Here is a 27,847-nt window from a genome sequence, read left to right as displayed (position 1 = left end):
TGTAAATTATCAGCCAGCTGTTGCTCTGTGGAAGTACCAGACTTAGAGGCAGACAGATTACAAGGGATTCCTTAACAGTGTGTGCGCGTGCACAAGGTCAGCTTTCTCCTTTTATGCTAAGTAAAGTGGAGTTACCTTCAGGGAAACTTCTCCGCCTTCAGGGCCAGGCAGGGTCTGTCTCTGCTGATTACAAAGCACCCACTGCACCATGAGCACTACTAGGGAGGAGCACTGGAACTGAAGGACAAATTAGGCAAAAATATTAAGACTTATACCCAGAAGTTGACTACTGCTCTGAAGCTTAAGTTTACGTGAACACAAATCCCATGTGTTCGCACCAGCTCTAGCTTTGTCTGGTTTGTGTAATTCTTTTCGTAATTGCTTAAAATAAATGTTTGATCTTACCCTCACTGAGACCAGGATGGGTTTTGTACCCTTGGAAACTTACTATGCATCAGTCAAGCTTTCCTTCCACAACGTAGGTGGCACATATTGTATTCACCCTGTACACAGTGACAGGAGCCTGAGGCTGCAGACCAAAGGACTTTTGATCTATTTCACTGAATAATCTGCTGCAAATCCATATGTGGAGATATATGAAAAAAAATTCTAGCAGATTTTTTTTTTTTTTTTAACTCAGTCATAGTTAAAAGAGACTGTTCAGTTTGAAAGAAGAAGATTCACAGAGTCTCTTAACCAGAAATAGCTAAAGACCTAAATTAAACAAACATAAATGCTTTGGCTACTTTTTCTGTGCAGCAAGCCTGTATTTTCAAAACCCCAAGTGCTAAAACCTGTAGGTTTCCACAACTGTTAGGGCATACTAGGCCAATGAGAGTCAGTCCTAGACGATAAAATTACAGGGTTGTGTCTTAACTGAAAGCAAAACTCATCACCTTGGAAAGGCTTAGATGCAAATTTGACCTTCTGCACAACAGCAGAGCTACTGAAGGTAAAGAGTTGTTCTGCCTAAAAGTAGTGGTTGCTAAACACATCTGCACAGCCCATGGGATCTCCCATAAATGAGCCTCAGACATTCACCTCCCAGTCCACTCCCCCCAGCAGCTTGGTCTCATGGACTGTCTCCCAAACTGCTACGCAGTGCAGCCGGTTCTGCCCTTACAGCTCCAGCCCAGAGTCATCATAGACACTGATGGAGGAGACATAAGGCATTCCAACAGCATCGTATCCCGGGGTGCCACATGGTGCCTTTCAGTTGAACAGTGCAGAGGAAGGAATGGGGAGAAGTTCCACACAACTAGCAGTAGAATCTGTTAAGTCAGCAAAAGAAATACTTGAAGGAGATCATAGAACATGATTGAGAGCAATCTTTGTATGGTATATTTTTATTATATAGTTCATAATTGCCATTACAATGATGGAGGCAGAGTCTTAAAAGAAGTGTGAGACTGCACATTGCTAAAGAAATGTAACAGCTCTAACAATCCTCAACACACTCATTTCCCCATTCTTCACACAAAAATGGAATACTAAAAAACCCATCAGGTTTAAAACATTCCATTGGAAGTTCTAAGCAAAAAAATAAACAGGTTTTAATAAATAGAAATGCTCTCTTGATTCCATTGTGTTGTGTCAGCTTCCCACTCTTCTTTGTATAAAATGTAAAGTGTTTACTCTTTTAAAAAGCTTATTGGTAAGATTCAAGGAGCAATCTTTAAAGCCTGGAGCATACATACTTTGTTTTTTAAATATAGCACAGGTTTTATAAATAGCTAGGTACAGAAAACAATAAAATAGACAAAGCAGTAATAGAACCGGATGTGAAACTGCACGTTTCCATGTGATATTTCAATTTAGGAATCCAAACTGTCTCCAACAGGAGCAACTATTTACATATTAAAACATTTACATTTGGGAAAACACATTTAGCTCCCACATTACTCCACTTGCACTGTACATTCAAACTGAGCAATATTTGGTTCTTCAACATAAAGCACCTTATATAATATTTTAAGAACAAGATAAACATTCTGCGAGTCAATGTCACACTTTTGGACAGGGAGTGTTGGACAAAGATCTGGACTCTGGATTTCTTAATCAGCTATGCATTACTTAAACACTGAGTACTAAATTCAAGTTCAAAAGACAAGTCCAGACAGATTTTCCTAAAGAGGAGAACTGGATAGAGATGGATTTCCTGGGTTGGAAAGTCCTGACCACTGCTTTTCCTGGCATCCCTTAATACAAGCCTCTTTCAGAAGTGCAACAGTGTTCTGCCTTCTACTGACACCACCTCTAACAGAAGCTGTCTCAGAGACTAACAGCTGTTACAGTGAAAAAGCCTCACCTCAACTGAAGCCTAGATTGATCACCAGCACCTTATTTATCCACTGGTCTTTACTTAGTGATTTCCTCTCTCCTGAGTTTGATCCTCTGACTGTACTTACAAGCTGCTATCCCACTCCCTCTCAGCCACCATTTTACTGCTCCTTATTCCCCCATAATCTCTTTGCACCTCATTAAGTATCCTGCTTTTAAAAGTAACCTTATTTTGCTGTAAATGGACAAATGCCGGGTTTCAGAGAAAATGGAAAAGCCTAGAAAAACATCTGCATTGGGAAAAAGTTGGCAATGAAACCAGCATTCCACTAAACATTCAACCTACCTACAATTTGGACAACAAAAGGCAGAAGCCAAAGTGCTCTAAAAATACATTTGGAAATAACAATTTATTCATGCTGCTTTACCTACAAACCAGGAATTTAACTCTAAATTACTACTCTATTTCCTGCAGGAAGAACTTGATGCCTGCCATTTACACGCTATACAAACCATAACCAGCACCTGCAGAAGTGAAACACCCTTCTTGAAAGCATGGGGTGCCTGGATCTACCTGGTGTCTTCACTGCATGATCAAGACCAGCCATCAGCACAATCCAGACAACAGTACACAGAGACTTCCCTTTCATCTGCAGAACCTTGCCAAGAACACCACTGAGAACAAGTGTGGATAAAGAAGAAAACAGAAATCTTTGGAAACATAGTTGTAGAGCACTAAGAATAAAACCTACCATCGTACGACCAGGTAACTATCTGCTTTGTAAGAAACAACTTTGCTGCTGAAAACTGAGAACATCATCTTATGGAATGACTTTGCAAGTAATCTGTCTCAGCATTTCTTAACACTACTTTATAGACATAGATAAATATAATCCAATTGAAAATATAATCTACATTCACATAGAGATATTAAGAACCTAAAACCTGCAAGAGAAATATGTTGTTTCTTAAACTAGTAGCAGCAACAAATGATGATGTTCTCCTCACTCCAAGATATCAAGCACGCCGATTTACTAAAACCACATTCCATAGCACAACTCCTCTGTTTTCATGCATTGCTATTGTTCTGTTCTCAGATAAAATCCAAAAGCCATTTACTTATGAAATCTTACATACACAATCTATGTGCTGACATCAGACTTCATGTTAAAAACTATAACATTACAGAGATCTCCTTATTGTACTCCAAACTGAGTATTTCTCCTCTACAAGTAAAAATTAGAATTGCATGTTTACACCATGAACTGTATTTTGTAATGCAATTCACCATTACCGAACCTAGCAATTGCTGCAGACAGCCACATCAGTAGAGATTTAAACAAAGTATATCAAGTAATAAACAGGTAGGTAGCAACTGGGTGATGAACACCTCTTCCTCACTGAAAATATGTTTACTATTAAGAATTTAATGATCAAACCCTGCATTCTGATACTTCAGTAATGAAGATTGTCTTAACTCAGAAAGCCTGGATCTAAACAGTCCAAGCAAAGGAGGTTCAGATCGATCTATGGAGTAGATTCTGGACCATTCCTGGTATAAATACACTCAGTATCTTTACAAGCAATTGCTGTTAGTGGAGTATCTGACATAATTAATTCTTTGATGGTGTCATATCTGCAAAGACTGAACTATAAAGATTTTAAAGGCAATCTGTGGTGACAGCAGTCTATTCTGGTTCACTTATGGAGTGCTAGTAGATACTGGTAGTGAGCACTAACTACATTGCTGCTGTCTTAAAAGCTAAACATTTCTGCTATATTACATCACATTCATACTGCATTAAGACACTGCAGGAATTTTTGGCTTAGGAGAGGTTGAGAATGAGCAAACCTCCCAACCCATTCAACCTTCAAGCAGACAGTCTTAGTAGTAGGAGTGTACTGGAGCATGGAGGTGTAGAGTTAAACACTGATATGATGTCAAAGCAAACTCCAAACTCTTAAGTTATTTCTGCCTCGCAGGAATCCAGATCACAAACAGTGAGATGATTTGAGGCTGGGAGTGTGAAAAGCTGGAATCAGATGTCTAAACAAAAGGCATTTGAGAGGAACAATACCTGGTAGAAGGCAAGCTGTGGGAATGAGAGGCTTCTTGGAAGTTCTGAAGTAAGGCACATCCATCTGCAAACACAGAACCTTCAGCATTTTGCAGATGCAGTCATTTGTAATTTTTTAACACAGTACTAAACTTGACTGTTAAAAAACAGAAAACAAAACCCAACAAACCCCACCAAACAAAGAAACAATCCTGGAAAGTCACTGAAAAAACCCCAGCTTTCTGCAAGAAGAAATACGTCTGAAGAGCCCTCCAGAAACAATCAGTACATGCACAGATATCCAGGCAGCTCTCTTGGCTGGTTTTCCATTTTGCTTCACGGCTTTTTAGCTTGGCAGGGGTGGGAGGGAAGGGGCAAGTCCTTCACAATGCTGTGTCATCATCTTCTCCAAAATCTCCCACCAAAAGTGAATGCTTATCCGGTTCGCTAAGAACTACACTGTTCACTGAACGCTTGTCTGAAAAGAGAGAGTTTATAGAGGCTCTACTGTAGTTGATGATTCGATCCATTAAACTCAGTTTAGGTGAGCCTGTCCCAGTCTCATCAATTCCAATGTGGACACTGATTTCCGATGGGCTCTTGTGTCTCATTTGGCCACGGGCCCGGAACTCAAGTTTCTCAGGACTTGGTTTCTGGTACCTGAGGAAGGAAAAAACAGAAGATGCCAGATTTAGTTCAGGTTGAAGAAAAGTACACCAAAATATGGAAAGTAACTACTCTACATGCTGTGATCATGCACTAGCCAGAGACATTTATAATTTGACCTATTATACAGTGATGAAAGTTTCAGATTTTAAGGCTACTATCCAACCAGAGGCTAATTCTGTGCTTTCTGGCCAGGACACAGAACAGGTAAAGCTGATGCACATCACTCAGTATTTAACTGCTTAAGTGGTGCCGAGCATCTGCAAAACATACTGGAAAACACATCTACTGAGAGTGGACTGCTGCAGCTGTCACTTACCAACTCTTCTGCTCTCCTTCTGAGAACTTGTGTTAAGTAAATAATACAAGATACCACAGTGCTACACTACTTCTAACTGCAGAGTAAGGAACAGCAACACAATGACAAGTGCAGCAGCTCGGTTTACTTACTACAACAATCCTCTGTCAGTGTGGTGTTCACAGCTGCACTGTTTCAGAAACCAGAGCATCCTGACAAAGGCCCCTAAGGAGTTCTCCATTGTGAACACACTTTTGACTTGTGCATTTCTCTTCACATGAGAAATGACATTTTCAAACACTACTGTCTGAAGCACTTTGGACCAACTGACTCCTCTTGCTGCGGAACACAGACCTGCATGAACTGTTCTGGCACAGTCCCACACTTATTTTCTGCCATTCTCAGTCAAAGACCTGAGCTTTGAATCCAAACTGCAAACCACAAAATGTTCATACTCACATCTTTAACAGCAAAGAAGAAAGTACAACAGAAACAGAAGAGGCAGCCATGGCTGCAGATCCCATCCAGGGCTGCAAAACCAAACCAATGGGCAGGAAAACACCTACAAAATAAGTTCAGAGCAGGAACAGCATTATTCATATATTAACATATACAATTTCACACAAACTGTCTAATTTTAGTTCTATATGTTAATAAATAGCCATAACGTGGGAGAACAGTGCACAGGCATACCCCTGCAACACCCCCAGGCAGAGAACTCTACACTTATTGACAGTCAGAAATAGAGAAAATACTCTTCCACACAACAGTAAATCACGGCCATCTCACTGAGCACAACCTTATTTTACTGCAGGGAAGCATTCACATACCAGCAGCTATGGGAACTCCAATGAGATTATAAATTAGAGCAAAGACAAAGTTGATCCGGATCCTTTTCACAGTTTTCCTTGATAGATCTATACTTGCTACCACATCCATCAAGTCATCCTACAAGTTAATATGTTTATTAGAGGTCAAAGAGATAAAAAAAGAGCATACATGTAATTATCATAACATCATACTCTCAAGCTAACTACCATACACTGGATGTAACAGACTATATGTAGTAAGTATTCATGCTGCTCTAGTTTGTCCACATAGAGCCCATAGGATCAGCCCCAACCTTATCCCAGATGTCACTGTAATCCAGTAATACACACAGCACCACACAGTTCAGCTCCAGACACTGACCACTATTTCTGCCAAGGGGCTGGTTGTTGATATGCAGGAAGCAGTGACTATAGCCCTTGGAGGTACTGTGGTATGTTACTGAAATGTAATTTATATTTGTCAAAGGTCACTTTTTCCTCCTCTGCCCACTCTCAAACTTTAATTATCCCAAAATTCTGTGCCCAGAAAATGGGAAAGTTTCCTTCACAGGATAAGTATCACTACCCTAAACAACCACGACTAAGACAATTTCTGCTCCAGTTCTCCTGGCTTATGAAGGTCGTACATGCCAGCCGTGTCTGAACCATTGAAGATATCCTGGGCCTTCTAACACCTCTCATCTCATTTTAATGAAGCACTCATTTCTTACCCTAATCAGAACCACATCAGCTGCCTCAATGGCTACATCAGTACCCGTGCCAATAGCAATTCCCACATTGGCCATAGCAAGAGCTGGGGAGTCGTTGATGCCATCTCCAACCATGGCCACCCGCTTTCCTTCGTCTTGCAGCTGTTTCACTTTGGCTACTTTGTGGGAGGGAAGAACCTCTGCGAACACTTTGGTGATGCCAACCTGAAGAGAGAGAAAACACAAACCTATCTGGCAGCATTCCTACTTGCTATCAAAGCTTCTACCTTTAACAGCAAGGTCAAAACCCACGCTATCACTCATGAGCTAAGTACCAAACCCATCTAATATGAAAATAGTTCTGAATCCCAAGTTGATGCTGCTTCCATTCAAAAAGGCTTCTTTTGTTCTCCTCCCCTCTTACTCTGAATGTGTTTACACTACCATTCTTCACAACAGGCCAGTTGTAAGCCTGTATCATAAGTGACACCATGACACAACATGCTTTCTGTGAGTGGTCTGTAGCAAGCTGCAAACCCAAGCATGTGTGGAACAGCTTACCTGAGAAGCAATAGATCTTGCTGTTTTGCTGTTGTCACCAGTCATCAGGACAACTTCTAATCCCATACTCTTCAGAGTGTAGACTGCCAGCTCAGCTTCTGGTTTCACAGTATCAGCAATAGCTATCAAGCCACAAAGTACTCCTAAAAGAACAGAATGTGTTCGTGATTTTTTTACCCTAAAACAATAACACCCTTTTCCCCCCGTAAGACCAATTCCAAAAGCAGTAATAGTGACAGTAAAAAGCAGAACAAGAACAGGTAGCAGGGCAGCAGTGTTTAAGGCAATACAGAACATGGACTGTCCAGCAACAACAAAAATATCCCTCTTTTTTCTCCTTCTCTTTGAAGTCTTTACATCATTATTTAACTAATACTTAATTATCTTTTTAATCTAATTATATTAACATAATTACACAACCCAGACATTTTAAAGTATTAGTTAACATTAACATTTAAGAAGTTATAGTAATTATTATTAACAATATTATTAGATACTAGGAAAAGATTCCTAGGGGCAAGACATTAGAACAGGTTGCTCGGAGAAGGCGGAATATGGCTGCCCCATCCCTAGCAGTGTTCAAGGCCAGGCTGGACAGGGCTTGGAGCAACCTGCTCTAGTGGAAGGTGTCCCTGCGTGCGGCAGGGGGTTGGAACTGTTTGAGCTTTAAGGTCCCTTCCAACACAAACCAGGCTGTGGTTCTGTGACTATGTGAAACCTCTCCTGTCAACTAAGAGGCAGGAAGAAGTCTTCCATAGGGTTTTATAAAACTAGCTAATGATTTCTTTACATCCTATTATTCTGCTTCAGGTGTAACTTCTATGATGTTACTGCTTACTACTTTCTGTTCAAATGGTGACAAATCAACCTCTGAATAAAAAAACCAGCATTGAACTTACCATCAACAGCTGCTAGAACTGCTGTGCGACCTCTCCGCTCATGTTCCATCATGGCTTTGTCCACCTCATTTTTAACAACAAGGCCGTTTCTGCTCATCCATTCCCGGTTCCCAATGAGAACAGAGTATTTCTGAGAAGTCCTAGTAGCTGAAGGAAGAAAATACAACCCTATCATCATATAGATAACCGTGAAGCTTCCCTCCAGCTAATCCTGTCCAGGTTCTCCCAGTACACGCTGCAATATTATTACAGATAATCTAAACACAGAGTACATTTTTCTCAATACTTTCTGCCCCACGAGTCTTCTCAGGTGTCCTTGGCAAGAAAAACACTAACATTTCTTCAGTAATGGGAATTTACCATGTTAGTGGACCAAGAATCACAGGTCAAAGGACAGTAAAGGACCAAGTCCCTTTCTCAGTGCTTCCAATTTATATTTAACAGCCCAGCAGATAAGAAAGACATAAATAAACTGTTCTGGATTGAAAAAAAAGTCAATTCTGCAAATATACATGATTTTGGCTAGCAAATGGTAATTTAGGATGAAGCAAAGTAAAAACAAAAGGAGCTGAAAGACAACTGCAATGTGATCTCCTAGCCCCATATTCAACGTGAAGCTTCAAAATGTATTTAATCAAAACGTCCCAAGTGATGTGCGACCATGAAAATCACTAGTGACCAACTATTTCACGTGTGCCTTGATGCAAGCCCAGCTCTCCAGGGCAGAAAAAAAATGACTTGATTCTTAAGGATCCTGAAGTAAAGAGCAAGAATTATCCACTTTATTCTATAAGCCAGCATTAGCTTACCTGGTAGCTCAGCGTCAATAATCAAAGCAGGCTGCACCGATTCCTCCATGTTTTCCTCAATTTTCACCAGTGTCACGTTTTTAAAATTGTTTTCTTCAACCATTTTATTTTTCCTGTAGAGTAATTGTTCAATATTGGTGACTTTACAACTAATGCCACAGCCTGGGACTACCTGAAAGTCTGTACATGTCCCAAGGGTTTCTGTGTCCAGTTCCTAAAGAAAAAGGATGTAAGTTGAGACAGTTTTAAAAGATAAAAAGCATTCTGCATTTACAGCCCCCTCAAAATAAGTGCAGGCAAACTAAAACTAACAGGGGCAGAGAAATATTAAATCATCAAAATGTAAGTTTGAATATCCAGTGCCTCTAACACGGTATTAAGTGGTTTATATGGTTCCACAGTTTTCAGCTTTCCCTAATGAATATCATTTACTTCATAAAAAAGAGGTTCCTCCAACACAAACTACTCTATTCCTGTACAAGTAACTTACCTTCTTGCAGTATTTTGTAATTGCTGCTCCAAGAGGATGCTCACTGTTACTCTCTGCAGTCCCCACTATGGCCAGCATTTTGTTATGTGGCAGTTGGTTGCCCTCCACTAGAAACTTCACCTGTGTCACTTCTGGAGTGCCATGAGTAATAGTACCAGTCTTGTCAAAAACAACCACTTTCACCTGCATCAAAACAGGAAGACTTCATTCAGTGAGCACAGCTTCCTCAGAAAACCACCTGTTTTAAACTCACTGCCATATGCTGGTGATACATCACTTATTACCACGTGCTGGTGTACATGTGATGATCTGCTCTGGCAGCAACCGGGAACATGCCACCAACACCAGCCCTTGGAGTTCTTGTAACAGTAACCCACATTTCTTACCTTATGTGCCATTTCCAGGGGCTCTCCTCCTTTGATCAGTATTCCATTCTGGGCTCCTACTCCAGTACCAACCATCACAGCCGTGGGGGTGGCTAATCCCAGAGAACAGGGACATGCAATGCACAGGACCGTGATGGAGGCTTGGAAAGCAAAGCGGATTATCACTTCGGCAGCAGAAATGCTCTTGTTGTAACCCTGGTGGCAGAATTTTTAGTAGTAGAAGAAATTGAACAATGGATGCAGCTACACATTGCCTTTGATGTTAAAATACCTGCAAATATATACACTAAAGTACGAATATTAAAAAGTAAAGCTCAGGCAAATTATGCAAAAGCTAAAATTAATGACTAAAGGAGTAATTAACTACTAAGTTCTGTTCTACACTTCATATACCCATAAACCGTTTTATTTATAGGACTTTTTCCTAAATAAGGTACCACATGCTGTAACTTTTATGCTGTAATGTAATAAAAGATATTCTATTAACAAATACATGCAGCAACAAAGAAAGAGGATATGAAGATTGTTTTCTTGGAAATAAATGATTTCTAGTCAGAAATAGTGACGAACCAAGAAATCCGTGATCTAAGCAACCCTAAGGTACACATTAGGATGATCCTGATCTTCCTCTGGCATCTGTAATGAAGATGAATCCCATTGATTTCAAAGAGGAATTAACACAGAGCTATGCTGACAAAACTTGATGCACAATTGGAGCTTGTGGCACAAGAAGCTTCTGTTCCCACAGAGAAGGGATGGAAATGGAAAACGTTGATGCTAAGTATTTACTATTTGAAATTAAAGTCTTGTTTCTAATACTAGCTTTCAGAAGTCGATCAACAACTGCAAAGCCTCTTTAAGTATAAATGTAGGAGTGGGAAGGTGTAAAAAATGTAACAACAATAATAACTATAGCCAGCCACTGCCTGCAAGGATAATTCAGAGAAGGAACCCCTGCAGTCTAACAGACTTGCAGCTTAACTATTTATTAAACATTTCAAAAGGTGTTTAAAGACATTTACTCACCAGAAAATATTTTTCTACTATTTCAAAATCCACAAAACCAATTATAATCCAGGCAAAAAGGGTAACCACAGAGACAGCCACAATACAAGGAACAAAGTAGCCACTAAGTTTGTCTGCAAATTGCTGGATAGGAGCCTAGAAAGAAGAAAGATGTCAGCTCCAGCAGCATTATGCTTACTCTGTGCCTTCAGACACAGACACAATCAGAGCTGCTGTTTGCAGCACAATTGGCACACCACACTGTATAATTATGTATTGGCTTAATAAGATGATGAGACTTGCAGCTGTAGATTGTATCCAAGTCCTTATTCAGCAAGATACTTTATTATGCAACTGCAATTCAGATCTAAACCATCTTAACCACTCTTCAAGTGATTCACCATGCTGATGCCCAAGCGATAAGCCAAAACCCAAATGTTTCAGTTGATAATACTCTACCTTTGAAGTCTGAGCCTCCTCCACCAGTTTAACAATCTGGGACAGAGTTGTATCAGCTCCGACATGGGTTGCTGAAATCAGCAGTGATCCATTCTGGTTAATAGAACCTGCAATAACTGTATTGCCAGGTTTTTTAGTCACAGGCATCGCTTCACCTACAAAAAGGGCAACAAAAGATACCAAGATATGTTTTTCAGGAATATTATCATAGCTACCAACTCCTAGCATGCAGTTAGAGGAGTGAGAACATCAGTTTCAACTTCCCTTCTCTAGATCAGTTTAAAGGAAAACATTTTTACACTTGCAAAAAAGCAAATGCTTACCTGTGATAAGAGATTCATCTACCATGGAGTGTCCTTCAATAACACGACCATCCACTGGGAATTTGCCTCCTGGGATCACTTTGACAATATCACCTCGTTGAACCAGTTCGACATCAACTTGCTCTTCACTAGAATGATGTAGAGTGTTTTTAGTAAGAGATGGTAACTGAAGTTACCCGGCAAAACCAGCTGTCACTACACACAAAGCATAACCCCACTGGTTGACATTTTAAGTTCATATAAAAATTGCCAGAAGGCCATTTTAAAGAGTGCTATCATTATTTTATCATCATTTTAGTTACTCTCTAGTTGTGAAACCCACTTTTTTTTCTTATCACAGCAAAACTTAGCAAGATTTCAATAAACCAGAGAAGAGCAGAGTTATTTTTTCTGCATTTTAACATTAATGTATGGCAAACCTGCCACCAAATCTGAAGTTATTTGCTTCATAATTCTACAGAAAGGTAACATTTGTCTGTGAATTAGGCAGATTAACAACAAAAAAGGAACAACAGAAAAAGCAAATGACAAAGCAAGATACCTTAAAAGAACGTTATCGGGGCCCAAGGTAACAATAGTAGCTTCAGTAGCTTGTAATGAAATTAGTCTTGCCAGTGCTTCTGATGTTTTACCCTAGAATAATAATTTTCATGGTTTTCTGACTATGCTATTGAAAGAAACTGCTGGGTAAATGACAACTGCATGTGTTGCAATTTACCCTATTAAAAAGACTTTCTTCAGACAGACTCATATTAAGTCATTTCATATTTTTACTAGTTACTGAAGATGATTTTACAACAAAGAAGGTTAGAAGAACCTAATAAAGCTTGTTCATGGGACTTGTTTTAAGGTATGCAACATTCTGAAATGACTCTTAGTGTCTTGCAGCTTGTAGATACCATGGCTTTTGTTTTTCTTACCTTTGCAACATGCTCTAGCCACCGGCCCAAGGAGATGAACACAAACAGCATAGGAGGTGTGTCAAAGAAAGTTACAGGGTTCACTTTTGCTTTCTCAGCCATTGCAACTAGAAGAACAACAAGTGAGTACACGAAGGCAATGGTGGTTGCCAGTACAATGAGCACGTCCATGTTTGCAGTTTTGTGCTTCACTGCTTTGTAGGCCTGGATATAGAAGTGCCAGCCTCCAAACATCTGTAATAGGAGCATCAATTGTATTTTTATATATATATATTTATATATATTTATAAACATGTATCTATTTTTGTATATATATATATATATATATATATATACATACACACACACACACACACATTTGTAACACACAGCAGCAGCATTTCCATAAGAGAGGGAGACACCCATTTTATTTGTGTTATTTGCCTTCTCCATCTCTCCCTGAAAAAAACCCAAGCTCTAGCCAAGGGCTCTGACCTCTACCATAGTACTCTTGAGTCTTCTCATCTCCACACCATTCCACCAGCTCCTCCCTGTGCCCACCAGTGCAGCTGGGCAAGCTGCCTCAGATGCTGCATACCACATCTATGCTGCCTGGCCTGCCCCTAACAGTCCCTAGAACCACTTATTTTGGCCACAGCAGAACCACCTCAAAAGAACCACCACAACTACAGTCAGTTTTAAGCCCAGTGAAGGAGGAGTTGTCATATTCCCACTTACCTGCACTGGGACACAGAGTAAAAAGGACAGAAAATTCATAACAGACAATCCTGGTAGGAGCTGGTATTCCAGGATCATCGAGGAGTGAAGAGCCTCCATTTCCTCACTGCTCATGTTGTGATGAGCATGAGCATCTGAAAGTTGACTGTCCATCACCATCATGTAGATCATCAGCCCCATGACAGGGATGCAGAAAACCAGACTCACAACAAAAGACCTTTTCCACCTCAGATTGAAAAGAAAAATAGAATTGGTTTGCAATTCAGTGGGTAACAGTTTAGCAAGTCTGCACAGTCACATAAAAATATCGTAAGTTTTGCTGTTGATTAAAGAAAGAAGAATCTATGTTCAGGAATACTTACTGCCTTATTTCCTGCTTGTGATCTAGATGACTAGCAGATCTATCTTTTTTGACTAAGGAAGTGGTGAAGCCTAAATCCTAAAGGGAAAAAGCATAATAATAAAAAAAGAGAACAGGCTGTTTTTAAAGACTTTGTGCTCACAAAGTTATTGTCAGATTACTGATGGTGTCAGCCTTACATTTACATTATTACTATCTCTAATATGACTGTTACTGGTTTTATTTACCTTGCAAAGACAGTTGCAAAGACAGAAAAGCAATCTGATGCAGAAACCTGCCTTTCTAGAACACTAAAATGCTATTCTAAAATCTAGGGTTTCAAAATGGTTTTTCCTGAGGCACAGTTGTAGAGAAACTGAAGGAGAAAGCCGTGAAATTTATCTCAATTTCATCTCTCCTGCTACAGTACTCATGGATGAGCTTTATTTTTCTGCAAACCCGTAACTGGTATCTTCAACTCTACTATAGCCTGGCTTTCCTAGTATTTCTGTACAAAAGCTTAGGTAAAGTCATAACAGAGCATTGCTTCTGGGCTAGAATACATATTATCTGCAGAGCCCTGCACTAATAAGATAGCAGATGGAAGGAGAGACACAGGTTTTTTCCTTTAATAGTCTTTCTTCCTGTTTCTGGAATACTTTTCAAAAGACACTGGATATTGTACGAGATTTGGTGCCTTCACCAGACTTACCTTTACCACTTGTATAACATCTCGAGGACCTATAATCTCAGGATCATATTTGATGTGTGCTTTGTTGGTTGCCAGAGCTACTGAGCAATATAAAACACCGTTAGTCTTCATGAGGGTGGATTCTATTTTGTGTACACAAGAAGCACACGTCATTCCTCTCACCTGGAAAATAAAGATTCCTTCCTGTTACCAAAGCCACAGGTTACTCCGTAAAAGCATCTTCAAAAGCAGGAAAAGAAAGAGTGCTTCTGACCTTTCTTTATTGCATGTTTCTAGGGTCTGAAGCAATGAGGTGGAGCTCTTTGGTTAAGGACGAGAGCACTATAGAGGAAACAAGGTTATGAAGCTCTGCTAAAGCTCTGCTAGCTCTTGAAGTTCAGAGCTTGGGCTACACCAAGCTCAACTCAGCTACAGAAAAGTAAAAAGGGAATTCCTGAAATAACCAGGAAAAAATCCCACAGGAACAGTTCTCTGACTTAGCATAGCAGAACTGAGCCAGCATAGTTTGCAGGACAGGATGAGTTTGTTACACATATCTGTTGTACTCTTATACTTTATTTGTTGTAAATTAAGCTCTAATATACAACGAACGCTGTAGGAAGTGAACGCTCACACAAGCACATCCAATAGATAAAAGTAATAAAGACAGGGGTGGTTGGTTTTAGCTATCAGCTTACAACAAGTTCCAGAATTCCATCTCCTTCACCATAGTTTTCCATCACAGTAGCTCCAAATCCCAGTTCCCGGATGAGCTCTGCAATTGCTGAAGGGTGTATGACAGCAGGATTATACCTCACTTCTGCCTTCCCTGCCATTAGGGCAACAAGTATGGAATGTATTCCTAGAAAACAGAACATGTGATTGGCAGATCATGTTTAAAAGACCCAGTACACTTCCAGTAGCAGGATGGCACAGCAGCAATTGACTGAAACTGAGAAAGCTACCACAGTGGAAGTATAGAGAAAGGAAAACATCAGCATTTTTGGAAGATCCAGCAACAATGCAACAAAAGGACTTAAGCGCAGGTGTGGCAGGTGAAGTATTGCTCCACATGAGCTGCATTGTTTTAACAGTCTAATTACAGACATTCAATCTATGCTACATGAAAAGAGTATTCGGTTTTACTTAAGAGTCTTCTAAAATACAGTTCTGACTATTCTTGTGATCTGCATTTATCATTTCTAGAAGACTTTTCAAAGAGAGACACATATGAGAAAGGGCAGCTCCAACAAAGTGCAATCCTACTGTACACCAACTGAAAAGGATTTAGATTCATCCATTTTCTAGGATGAAAAAAAAAGGTTCAATTCCAGGTTATCTTGGAACACATCCATCTTCATTACAATAATTAAACACAGTCTGCATTAACAACTCTTTGTTACATTACAGTTATGCAACTTTTTGTCCCTACAAATATAATCATCACTGAGAGAAGACAGACACAGTTGTTCTGACTTGCAGAGCTAAAATTAACTTTGTCTCTTTAATCCGTATTACTACTGTCCTTCTCTAATAACTCGCTTCCTAACACAGGCATAATGCTTCTGCCTTTAACCTGGGCATGTCCCTCCAGTAGAAAATACTTAGTTTAGTTTCACAAGGATCCATATTTGATCCTTATATGCTTTCTGGAGCACTCCAACTCCTGCTTTTGCAAAGGCATTCTTCTCTAGCCACAAAGCAGCAACAACCACACTGTTATAATCCTATATTCTCACCCATGAAACAACAGCAATGGCACTTTTCTTGACAACCCAGCTGTATAAAAAAGCTGTACCAAAGCTAGATGGATTCTCTAAAAGAAAAACTCAGAAGTTTAACAGATTACACTGACATGTATCTTACCATCTTCTCTCCTCAGATTTCTCTCAATGTTGGCCACACATGAAGCACATGTCATTCCTGTGACCTGGACATAGCACTTCGACACAGTCTTTGTCTCTTGTCTCACAAGATGGGCTGGTGACACTTGGGAGAGAGGCTCAGTTCTGTGGGATTCCAGCTGCACTTCGGGAGAGGGCTGAGCTGAAAAGGAGATTGCAGTTCAGGACACTGTGAGCAGCCACCGCACTGAGGGATGAGCTGACACTGCCCCAGCCACAGATATATGCTGCTGTAAATTTAAACCAAGGAATGGTATTTGTACATGCCTCTATTTCCAGGTATCTCAATCATTTTTAATTAATCTGCTATACTAAAGGAAGTGCATGTGTATTTATTATCTCATCGACAGTGAGGATAAAAAGCTTTTCTTGGCATGCACAAAGAATGTACCAACTACTAAATTTCATCTTGGGTGGTACCAAATTCTAAACAAAACTGCACAATCCTTTTAAATGCAAAAGTGTAATATGTCATTACCTGATAAAGATGCATCAAATCCCATATCCTCTACTGCAGATCTCAAGTCTTCTGGGCATGTTTGCAGAGGGTCGTATTCTATAGTCCCATTATGGTTTGTGAGAGACACGCGAATAGATTTGACACCTGCCTTTTGGGATATGACTCCCTCAATGGACTGCACACAGGAGTTGCAAGTCATTCCCTCAATATTTATTACAACAACTTGAGTAAGTGGCTGGCTGGCATCCTTCAAAGCTGGATGAGGAGACTTCAGTGTAGACACCAGCGTGGGGTAAAGTGCTACTCTGTCATACTCCTCAGGAAGGCTGACTCTGAATGTCTCTGGAGACACTGCCTCTATGGCTCTTTTCAGTACTTCTATGCTAATTAAGTTTGGGTTATAGTTTATGATAGCAGATTTCTTCTCTAATGAAACAACTATGCTTGTTACTGATGGGAGTGCTGATACGGTGCTCTGGATATTGAGAACACATGAATTGCAGTGCATGCCATCAATCCTGAGGACAACTGTCTTTGTGTCATTCATACTTGAGGTTTCTTTCAGTGCTGTCTCAGAGCCTTTGGTCTGAGTATTCCTCAGCCTCTCCAAGTCAATGGCACTGAGTTTGAGGGGTTTAGGCTGCTTTTTGAAAGATGCTGTGAAACCAGCAGCTTCAATTTGATGCTTTATTTCTTCTGCTGTAATCAGATGAGGCTGGTAGACAACAACAGCTTCCTGATTGTCCAGGGACACTGAAAATTAATAAGTGTGAATTACTGCCCTAAGCACAAGCAGCACATTGCCCCAAGAGCAACAGATCTTGTAAAACGCTTTGAATGCTCTAAGTGGTCAGAAACCTAACTGCAATGGAAAGGAGACTGAATTGGTTTGGTAAATATCAAACGAATCAGTTCTTCAACCTTTTTTTTCAACTACAACAACAATTTTCCACTCCTCTTTTCATCACTTTTTTGCTCTTTCCCAGGATTTTCAAAAATGGCACTATGATTTCTTACTAAATTTATTCTTTTATCAAGGGTCTGTGGCAATCCATTTATGCCAAAGCTATTTATATTCTTCTCTTGCCTTTAAGATACAATTGCATGCATGCCAATATTAACTCTTAATTGAACAGAAAATATAAAGTAGGATTAATTAGAATACAAAAAGACATCTGGTATTAGAGATTTCAATAACTGGTAATAAAATTACAGAACACGACTACTCCAGGCTCCCCACCAAAATCCAAAGCAATCACTGAATACTTACACACGTGTAACAGCAACAGCCTTAGGACAATTTGGGCCCCTTTCTTATTTCCTAGTGCAAATTAAACATGCAACTAAATACCAGACACCAGAAAGAGTAACTGTCACACTAAGCTATCTAATTAAACTTAAGGTATCTCCACAATGCTGTTGGGGAACAGGTTGGTAACTCCAGTTTATGTAAAATTACACAAAGGGTTTACCTTTAATCCGCTGAATTCCCTGCAATTTGCCAATCTTCCCCTCGATGGTGCTGGTGCAGGAGTGACAGGTCATCCCATCTACTTTCAGGCGCAGCACAAGGCTACTTGCTTGAGACCAGCTGGAACTTTCACAAGTCCCAGGCGTAACCTCTGGTGCAGAGATACTTAAATCCACCCCTGGGACCATTTGCATAACCTGTTTGCCATTTACAACGGAAGGAACGAACGTCACCACTGCAGTTTTTTGATCAGAGGACATTTTAACATCCACAACACCTTTGCTCTTTAGCAGCACGCTACAAATCTGTTTAGATGTTACAGATGACTGACTAGGAATTGTAAGAAAAATAGTGTCAAGTAAAAGAGGTTGTGGATTTGAATCAGCTAATGTAGCATCAAATCCCATGTCATATATTGCTTCCTGCAGTGTCGCTGGAGTCTGCAGTTTGGAGTCATAAATGATGACTGCATTCTTATCCTCTAGAGATACCTGGTGAGAGAAAAAACCCCAAACTAAGTTAGCAAACTGCAATACTGAGGGATGAAAACTTAATACCCTACATGAGACTAGAAATAACTTCTACTTGCATATATCAGCCATACTTGTTCAGTGTAATTTTATCCAACAGTACTCACCTTGAGGTGTAAAGCCACACCAACAGCCACCATAAAGTAACCTCTACTCATCCAACACCACAGCTAGAAAGAACAGACTTCTGCACCCCAGTTTCAGCATCCTTTACAAGTCTGTCTGGCCACTTTTACTTACAACACCCAGACAGCATCAACACATTTAATGAAACTTCCAGAGCCAAACTCTCCTGAACCATGATGACTAACCCAATTCAATCCCCAAAGCAAAAGGGCCCAACAGAAAAAACTCTATAATCACATGCACAGTTCTGCAGTTAGTAGGAATTACCCTCAGACTATGAGGATGGAAAAAACCACTCTTTGACAAAAAGCACAGATGTAAGTAGCAGTGAAAGGAGTGCAGAGTTTCCAGGCATCTCAGACACAGGCTGTCACCTTGCTCTGAGCAATAAAGAGCATCAGACAGCACAGAACAAACTTCAGTTTTGATGTCCGATAGATGACAAGCATTAAGGAAGCTGATTTTCCTCCCTCTGTACATTTTGCTGATCCAGAGACCTCCTGATTTGGTGGCTAACCTTTCACATCAGACGGTACAAATACCCTCAATTTAATTTGCTCCCAATTGACGATATATCAAACACAATTATTGCTATTTCTAAAAGGGAAAACCAATGGCTGCCAGAGGCCAAACACATTATCATTCAATTCTACCTTTCCTCTGGGCAAAGATACAACTTAAAGAGCACAGTCATGATTAGATTAGATGAGTTAAACCATTGTAAAAACAACCTTCCTTCATTTTTGTCCCAATTACTTGCCTTAGCAGAATTAGCAACATGGACATTTATTGGTTTCATTGCAGCTGGAGGCAAAATAGCCTAAATGCAGCTCTGTTTGTCTGTATCAGCCACCTAACATTCATCTCCTGTGCTGACCTAATTCATAATCACTGAACAAAACCCTGGTTTAATATTCTCAGAGATTTTTCTGAAACAAATGATCTGGCTCAATTGAAGTTCTGCTGCACAATGACTCCGCATGATCTCTTACCGTCCTGTTTCTTAGGGTCCTGTTCTACTCAGACTAAGTTTCTGGAATACACTTTCTTGCCAAGAGTGGGATTAGAAATAGTCTTTACCTTTGGGTAAGGTATTTTGTATTAAGAATACAAAATTCTTAATACTCTCTTTTAAAAGCCTGCTTCATTCCTTATGTAAAGGACACTATGGAATGTACAATGTCTTCAAGCAAGTTAAAGCAGGACTCTCCTTCTTCTCCTATCTCAAGTCATCTGCACATTCTCAGCACAATTAAGAGTGCAAGGTTGATAAAATATTATGTCTTTTGCTGGAATAAGGGAGAAAGGGAGGATTCTGAAGTCAGATTATTTAGGGCTTATTATGTTACAGATGTGTTTAGCCTTCATTTGACTTCATGCTTGTGGACACTTGGTGATTTATCTGACCATATGATGCCAAAAGTGTTAACAGTGGTATCCCTAGTTCTAAAATGGTCTGTTCAGTGATCCAAGGTTCTGGTGTCAGAGCAGAGCCTCCTGTCATGTTAAAGCTCCATACTGATGGGAGATGAAAAATGATGTGTCTTGTAAATACTGGAATTAAGGTCTGCCATTTTCTGTTGCTGCTGCTGTTAGGACTGTTCTTCCTAACACAAGTTAGGTCATATGACTAAGAGGAAGCTCCCAACTTTCAAATGGTTTCCCTTTTTAAAACTGCCATGAACCGATGGATTGTGTAGGAATGATCAGCTCACCCTGGAATATTCTACAATCCAGCATTTTGCCCATGATAGAAAAAATACCAACAAAATATTGGTATCAAATCAGATCAAGGAAGTCTGGATAAAGGGCAAACCAAGTAGCTCTGGTAACAGTTCAGGACTACAGTTCTGCTGCTCTTTCTCTCCCGTTTCTTCACAAACAGTACAAAGGAAAGGAAACTTCTACTGCTTTGAAGAGCTGGCTAGACTCCTTTGTCACCTGCACTACCTGCTACTCTTATTTCATGAACCACCACAAAAGCAACTTTATTTTCCATGGTAAATCAACTACCACATGATGAACTGGACACCTCAAGCCCACAGATGCTTTTCAACCTGTGCAAGTGACCTCTGTGCACTACCAGTTTGAAAGAAAAGACTCGGAGGCTTGTGAGCAAGCAGACATTTATTCAGTGTAAGGAATAAGGACAGCTTGTTTTTCTCCAGTCTAAGCTCTAGGGTTTTTGGTTTGTCCTTTTTAAATTGTAATTCTTGCCTTTTTTGACTTCTCATAACTTCACGATCCTGAATTCATTGTGAAGCAGAAAATTACCTAAGAGTAGCAGATAATGACTTAGCTCCCACTGTAGTGAAGTGAGCACTTGCTTTTTCTCTTATACCAGAAACACACTAATGCACTCCTACCATCGGCTTCTCATCTTGCCACATATTTTCTTCCCTTAGTGCATACCTTGCCATGGTTTCTCATGTAAGATCAAAGCTTTGTAAGAAACAGTGATAGTGTCACTTACTTTGATGCTATGGATGCCATTCAACCTCCCAACGTGCTGTTCAATGGTCTGAACACAGGAATTGCATGTCATCCCCTCCACGCCAAGGACGACGGATTTCACCTCCATTGTGAAACTCTACTCAAGTCTTTGCATTGCTGTTGACCAAAAACAGTTAAAATATTTGTTCTTAAATTGTTTCACAAAGATTGAAGCCAAAACCAAAAAGGAATTTAACAGGTGCTTAATGTCTGGCTACAGTGGAAGCAACAGCAAACTTTGATGATTAACTGAGTGGATGAAGTTAAGCACATGCTGAACGTGGTTTTTTACCATGGGAACTTATCTTGGAAAAGTAAATTACATGAAATATTAACAGTGTTTAACAAAATCCATTTTCTTGCCCCTTGGTGATGTTTCGTAACTGTTCCCTATTACAGAAGGTCTGAATGTTCCTGGTTTCGCTTTGAGACATGCTATAAACCGTGTAAGAATACAAGGATGTTTCATCACAGAAACAGGTTTACCTCCCTGATGCACAAAACTCAACACTGCAGCCTCACCAACAAGTCAAGACAGTATAAACCCCTGAATCAGCAAAATCCTCAATAGATGAAATATGTATTTTTTCCCTTTAATTGCAGTGTGTGTGAAGAGCCAGGATCACAGAGCAGATTTCTGTCAGCCACTGACCTGTGGGACAGTTTAAATCCCAGCAGAACCAGCAGAAGAGGATTACTTTAAGCTCACTTCATATGGTGGGTCCTTTCTCAGGCTCATCTGCACACTCAGAGGTGCAAGGTAGTTTTAAAACCACTATAAAGCTACCCAGAAAAGACATACTTTCATGTCAACATATAGAAATATGCTCCTTACTGCTTACCTCAGTTCTTCCATAAGGAATGCTCAGTCCATACAGAGCAAACAAAGACATTACTGTAATTGCACTCACAGAGCAAGGAATATTCCCACAAGGCTGAAGTACAACTGAAGTTTCAAAAAGCACTTGACATACAGTGTGCTTCATGAGCACAGACATGCACGTACAGCAAACTAAAATGAGACACAAGAGTCTATCACAGACAGAGTCAATCTGTCCTCTAGTAAGGTCTGAATAAAAGGGAATTGAAATGCACTTCAGGTACATGACCAACTTGGAACTGCCCTGACAGCTACACTATTACTGTGTTTTGACAATAAATATAAAGTAAGGACAAAGTGAGGCTGTGAGCTGCTATCTACAAATAATCAAAGGTTGATAAGGTGTTGCCTTGGATGAGAGTTGGCTACAGCTGTATATTAGCCAGAGTCTGTTGAGCTCCAGGCTATCTTCCCTGCTCTTTGGTGTACGAGACTCAAGCTACAGCACAATAATATCTGTTGTTCTGGGAAATAGCACTGAAGTCTCTTCTTAAAGTCATATATCAATTTAACAGCAGCCACACATGTAAGATGGTGAACTGGTGCTATTGAAATGATTACAGCCGCCACCAGCACTGCTGCTGAATGCCCCCCAATACATAAAAGATTTAACTGGTTATATATGTAAAAAGAACATATTTATACTTGGTTTTCTTTTAACATCTATTGCTATAGTTTGTTATGGACAAACTATTTCCTCCATTTTCTAAGCCTGTCTCCTTGCCCTTGTGCTGTTCATTTCACATACAATCCCTCCCACCCTTTTTTGCACAACCTCATATTTTCCTACATAGAAGGCACCATGTGGAAAGACAAACAGAGCTATTCTACCTTAATGCCCTAATTAACTAAATAAAGTTTGTAAAATTACTTCAAATATGATGGATGCTATTTACAGAAGCACACAAAAATACTGTGATTGCAGTAATTCAGGACCACTCATGTTAGAATGCTATTACATCAGTACAACATCCCATTTATGTTTCAAGCATGTGCTTTGTACAGACACAACCTTTCCTTTATATAAAACACACAATCTGCTGTTTGTGTTTGGATTTAATTAATAAATCAAAGCCAAACAAGCTGCAATCATTCACTCAGTTTTTGTTGGGTTCCTGAGGTTTTCTGACTGCTCTCCTGGGACCAACTGATCAGGCCCCCTGGCATTAGACACTGGGTAAGCACTGGAGAGAAAATCTTCCCTTAGAAGAGACTCTAATTCAAACATGCAAAAAGCATAAAGGCACAGGAGAAGAATTCACTTTTTTCCCCTCAAGGCCCCAGAGCACTAGGACTGAACCCAGAATTTCCATGGTGGAATTTATCTGTTGGATTGCACTGTCTCTTCTTTTTGTTCTCTGGCTTTTAGTTAAGGAACACAACAGGCTCAATATCATACATGCCTCCTTAGCAGCAATGTTGGTGGAGAAAACAACAAACACTGAATTTTGCTTGCTCTGTTGTAAATTGCTAACAGATTTCATAGCATTTTTAAAACCAGATTTGTCTAAAAACTGAGATTTGTTCAAAACTAAAGGTAGGAAAGGAGCCGCCTGTGAGCAATGCTGCCTCTTCACACCAGTTACCAGGCTGTTTTCTGTACAGCCTGAGATTTCTGAAGACCAAGTTGTCTGGAATTCCAGTGCTCCTGATGCTTTAGAGAGCTGTTATCCTCAGAATAACATACAGGGTTAATACACAGTGCCTCTAAGTCTATGTATATCCTTTTCCCTCCCCTTACAGAATTCCCAGGACAAGGAGTTACATTTAAAAGCTAATACATGGTTACATCTGAGACAGTGTTCTACTTTGTTATATTCCATTTCATTCCTAATGCTCTGCCTCCCTCACAGTGCTTCCTGGTAGAAATACTTTGGCTAAAGCTTAAAAGAACTCTTTTTATCATAATTTCCTCCTCCCGACAACATTAAAGTAAGTAAAACTCATGACTAAGCAGCCTGAAAAGTGTTTGTTACACCAATAAGTTATGACTAAATGCACGCAAGAGGTGTACGCATATTGACAATATCATCCTAGTTCTCCTTATATGTGTTAATATTTCACCAAGTTCACATGAAAATGGATGCAGAGGATCTGCATGAGGCTGTGTAACAACCTGCGTATACCACAGTAATGGCTTGAACTTGGAACACCTCATTTCCTCACTCTTGCCATCAATCACTATGTATCTCTGTTTGCTTTCTCCACCCATTAAAACAATACATAGATTCTAATGCATATATATGCATTGACACAAAGGGAACCTCACTGTAGAAGGTGCAGTAATGGCTCTGGAAGGATGCAGCTGAAACAATCAACAAAATCCAGAACTTCTGTAATATCAGAAGATTTTTCTAAGTGACAACATGTATTTTGTAAGTTGACACTGAAGATCTTTATTACCACTGACTGTGAAGGCAAATGACTGCTAATAAATAACTTGTAATTCAAAGTTATGGACATATCCTTTAAAGTAAGACGCTAAGTAAGTTATGGGTCACACGCTGTTTTAGGGAAGAACAATGGTTTTATTCTTAACCAATGCATTGCTCCATGTATAAACCACCTTCATCCTCAACTAGTAAAGAATTTTAGGATGTGATGATGCAAACAGGTGGCAGCCTCCCTCCCCCCCTTAATCTACCAGTTGTCTATTTAGAATACAAGAAAGCAGAAGGCTTCAATTCAACTACTGCTGTTTTGGAATATTGTCTACAATGGCTTCATTTTACAAAGCACTTCTGACTTTGAACAAGCTTTGTATAAGCTTTCTGTATCCTCTCATACACAATTCACTCCCTTTCATTACTTTCACCTTGTTTTGCAGTACACAAGCCAGCAGCGCTTCCCTGTTTGTACATTAATACCATCAAGCAGCAGAGCCCTAGCAATAATCTGGCTCTGCAGAACTGAGCATCGCAGGCTACGTGCAGAGAATCAACACTCAGCAACAGAGAAAGAGGCTATAAAGAATAATTAAACCAAAACCAATATTTGGGAATAGACGTAAAGTTTTTGTATTGTTTCTTCCAGGTCCAATTCTAGGCTTAACACAGGCTTGGGCTGCTTGTGTGCAACTTAAAATCCAAAGATCTAATTTCCTTGAAGAAAGTCAACTAGTGTTTCTATTAAGTGAATGATGCAACAGAAAGTGAAACAATTTCTACTGCCAACTGCAGTTTCTTCCTATGCAAAGGAAAACTCAACAGTGACCAAGCATAAGGCAACCAAGAAACTCAAATTCATCCCTTTAAGCAACTTATGTTCTAACAGGAGTCTTTGAGTAAAATATCTGAAGCAAGACAAGGCTTGATGAAGACAAAGCTGTCATTCACAACCTCTCGCTATCACAACAAAAAAAGGAAGAAAGGAAATACGAGCAATGCAAAGAGGAAGTTATAACACTGGTAAAACCCCAGACTCTCTTTACTCCACAAAACACCACTTCAATGCTTCTAGGATCCAAGCTAACCAAGGCATCACAAACATGCTCCATGCCTGTTCTAGGAACAATAAGGACATGTAAGAAGTGCTTTACAAGGAGGGTGGTAAAACACTGGCACAGGCTGCTCAGAGAGGTGGTGGATGCTCCATCCCTGGAGACATTCCAGGCCAGGCTGGATGTGGTTCTGAGCAACCTGATCTACCTGAAGATATCCCTGCTCATTGCAGGGGTTGGACGAGATGAGCTTTGAAGGTCCCTTCCAACCCAAACCATTCTATGACTGTATAACTGGGAAGCTCAGTGTTTCTGGCTACGTGCACACCTTCAGTTTTCACCAGTTTTCTACATGTGAATAGCTTGGATTTATAGCTACTGAAAGAGGTCAAAGCCAGGCTAACCCCACAAATGCCAGAAACAGAATCTGTCTGATTTAACTACAACCTTTAGAGTTTATTAAATTTCTAAATGGCCACGTCCTCCTTTATAGCTCACTTTAGTAACTTACCTTCCTGCTGCTCTAAAGAATTACATTAGCTGGAAAACTGCACCTTTCCCTAAAAGTCTGTAGAGACTTAAGAAAAGGAACAAAGGACACTGTGAAAGGAAAACCGCATCATCCCATCCTTGTGCTGGAGAATGGGTTGCAGGTCCATGGTTTTACTCTGCTCATTAGCAGATAGATTTGAAAGTATGATTAGCAGTGTGAGGCTTAATCATTGAGGAAGAAACTGTGCATCTCTAATAATGTGCAGACAGCCTTGTGATACTCTGAAGAGACTGCAATTCCTGTTGCTCAAGACTTTAACAAGCCTTGCTCAGTCAGCACACCATAGAAATTACTTTGGGGGACCTTATTCCTATACAAGCTGGATGAAAAGCGCACACTGGAAACACTCTGCTGCACTTCTATCGAGTTTTGTAATACCTGAACAAGTTAAAGGCTTTGTTAAGAGTTCCTGTCATGTCCTTCCACCACCTTTTCAAGTCAGATTTTAGGAAGACATAAACACTCCCCTGGAAGAATCACAGCCAAGTATTAAGGAGAGAGTATAATTTATAAAGCCTACTTATCTGAGCATATGACAGCAACGGGGGCATCTCACTGTTAAGCTGAGTCTCATAACACAAGACAGAACAATGCAGGATGTATTATACAAGTGAAAACAGCAGTAAATGACATGTAACACTGGCTTTTACTTTCCTGGCTAACCAACTGGGAAAGGAAAAAGCCTCAGATCTTCCATCTACAATAAAATACACTCTAATCACCGATTTCTAATCAAATGGTGTTTGTGCTCACACGGTGCACTGTAATACACACAATACAATCGGGACAGACAGGCAGTAGTTAAGGTGGGTTTGCTCTTGCTCGCTTTCATGAGATTTTACCCCAAAGCATCATAAACAACTCTTGCCCTTCTCCAGAACAGCCGCACTGTGTTTTTAAGAGGCTCTGTAACTTGTGCATTCCAATCCATTCCAGGTCTTTCTCTGAAGACCTCCGACGGTAGAAGAGGTGCGTTTCCAAGCCCGTGCACACTTACCTATATCAAGAATCAACGAGACCTGGCATGTGGATGCCCGCTAATAAAACCAGCCTATTACGCTTCCTTTTGACTCCCGTTCGATACTACCCAGCCTGCCGGCACTGGCTGCATCCCAAAGGAACCGCGGGAGTGCCGAGGCGACTCCCTGGCATCCCTGCGTGTCCAGCACCGCAGAAAACACCACGCAGGCGGCAGGAGCAGCTGAGAAGGAAACGCCGCTGCGGGTTCACAGCCGTGCTCCGGACCCGCAGCCCTCCCGACACGCCAAGTCACCTCCGGGAAGAGCCGCGCAGCCTCAGAGCCGGGGGGGGGGGGGCTGTACCCTCACCCCTCCGAGCGGCAGACCCCGGGAGCAGCCCAAGGTGCTGCGGCCGGGCTTGGCCGCGGCGCTCGCTAAGGGAAGGCCCGTTCAGTCCTGCCCTACCCCCGCTGAGGGAACACGCAGCGCGGCCCCAGAGAGCTGCGCCCGCCGCAGGCCCCACTCCGCACTCACCACAGCTCCGGACGCCCCTCGCTGCGCTGGGGTCGCGCCTGGCACCTAGTCCCGCCCGGGCCGGCCGTCACGTGATCC

The 27,847-nt window shown here is 40.6% G+C and overlaps 1 protein-coding gene across 3 annotated transcripts; it reads right to left on the bottom strand.

The window, feature by feature from the left end:
• Positions 1-1,338: 1,338 nt before the first annotated feature.
• ATP7A (ATPase copper transporting alpha) lies at positions 1,339-27,847 on the bottom strand. 3 transcript variants are annotated; one of them, XM_061361845.1, is made up of 24 exons: positions 26,655-27,473; positions 21,950-22,179; positions 21,385-21,521; positions 18,257-18,746; positions 16,803-17,537; positions 16,287-16,466; positions 15,119-15,282; positions 14,442-14,603; positions 13,752-13,828; positions 13,390-13,615; positions 12,673-12,906; positions 12,294-12,385; positions 11,753-11,880; positions 11,430-11,584; positions 10,992-11,126; positions 9,966-10,160; positions 9,580-9,762; positions 9,090-9,303; positions 8,281-8,427; positions 7,382-7,524; positions 6,842-7,045; positions 6,132-6,249; positions 5,761-5,863; positions 1,339-4,997 (listed from the first exon to the last, which is right to left on the bottom strand). In XM_061361845.1, the coding sequence occupies exons 3-24, from the start codon at positions 21,490-21,492 to the stop codon at positions 4,721-4,723; spliced, it is 4,470 nt and encodes a 1,489-aa protein (XP_061217829.1). In that variant the 5' UTR covers positions 21,493-21,521; positions 21,950-22,179; positions 26,655-27,473; the 3' UTR covers positions 1,339-4,720. The 3 variants fall into 3 exon arrangements, with proteins under 3 accessions (XP_061217829.1, XP_061217828.1, XP_061217827.1); XM_061361844.1 differs by lacking the exons at positions 21,950-22,179; positions 26,655-27,473 and adding an exon at positions 27,770-27,847; XM_061361843.1 differs by lacking the exon at positions 26,655-27,473 and having other exon boundaries at positions 21,950-25,593.

This window comes from Neopsephotus bourkii, unplaced genomic scaffold, assembly GCF_033783945.1.
Source record: "Neopsephotus bourkii isolate Nb327-2 ecotype Australia unplaced genomic scaffold, CSIRO-AGI_Nbou_v1 NB_1067, whole genome shotgun sequence".
In the NCBI taxonomy this organism is placed as follows: Eukaryota; Metazoa; Chordata; class Aves; order Psittaciformes; family Psittacidae; genus Neopsephotus; species Neopsephotus bourkii.
The sequence above is the reverse complement of the archived record's forward strand: the minus strand, read 5'-3'. Positions and strand labels throughout refer to the sequence as shown.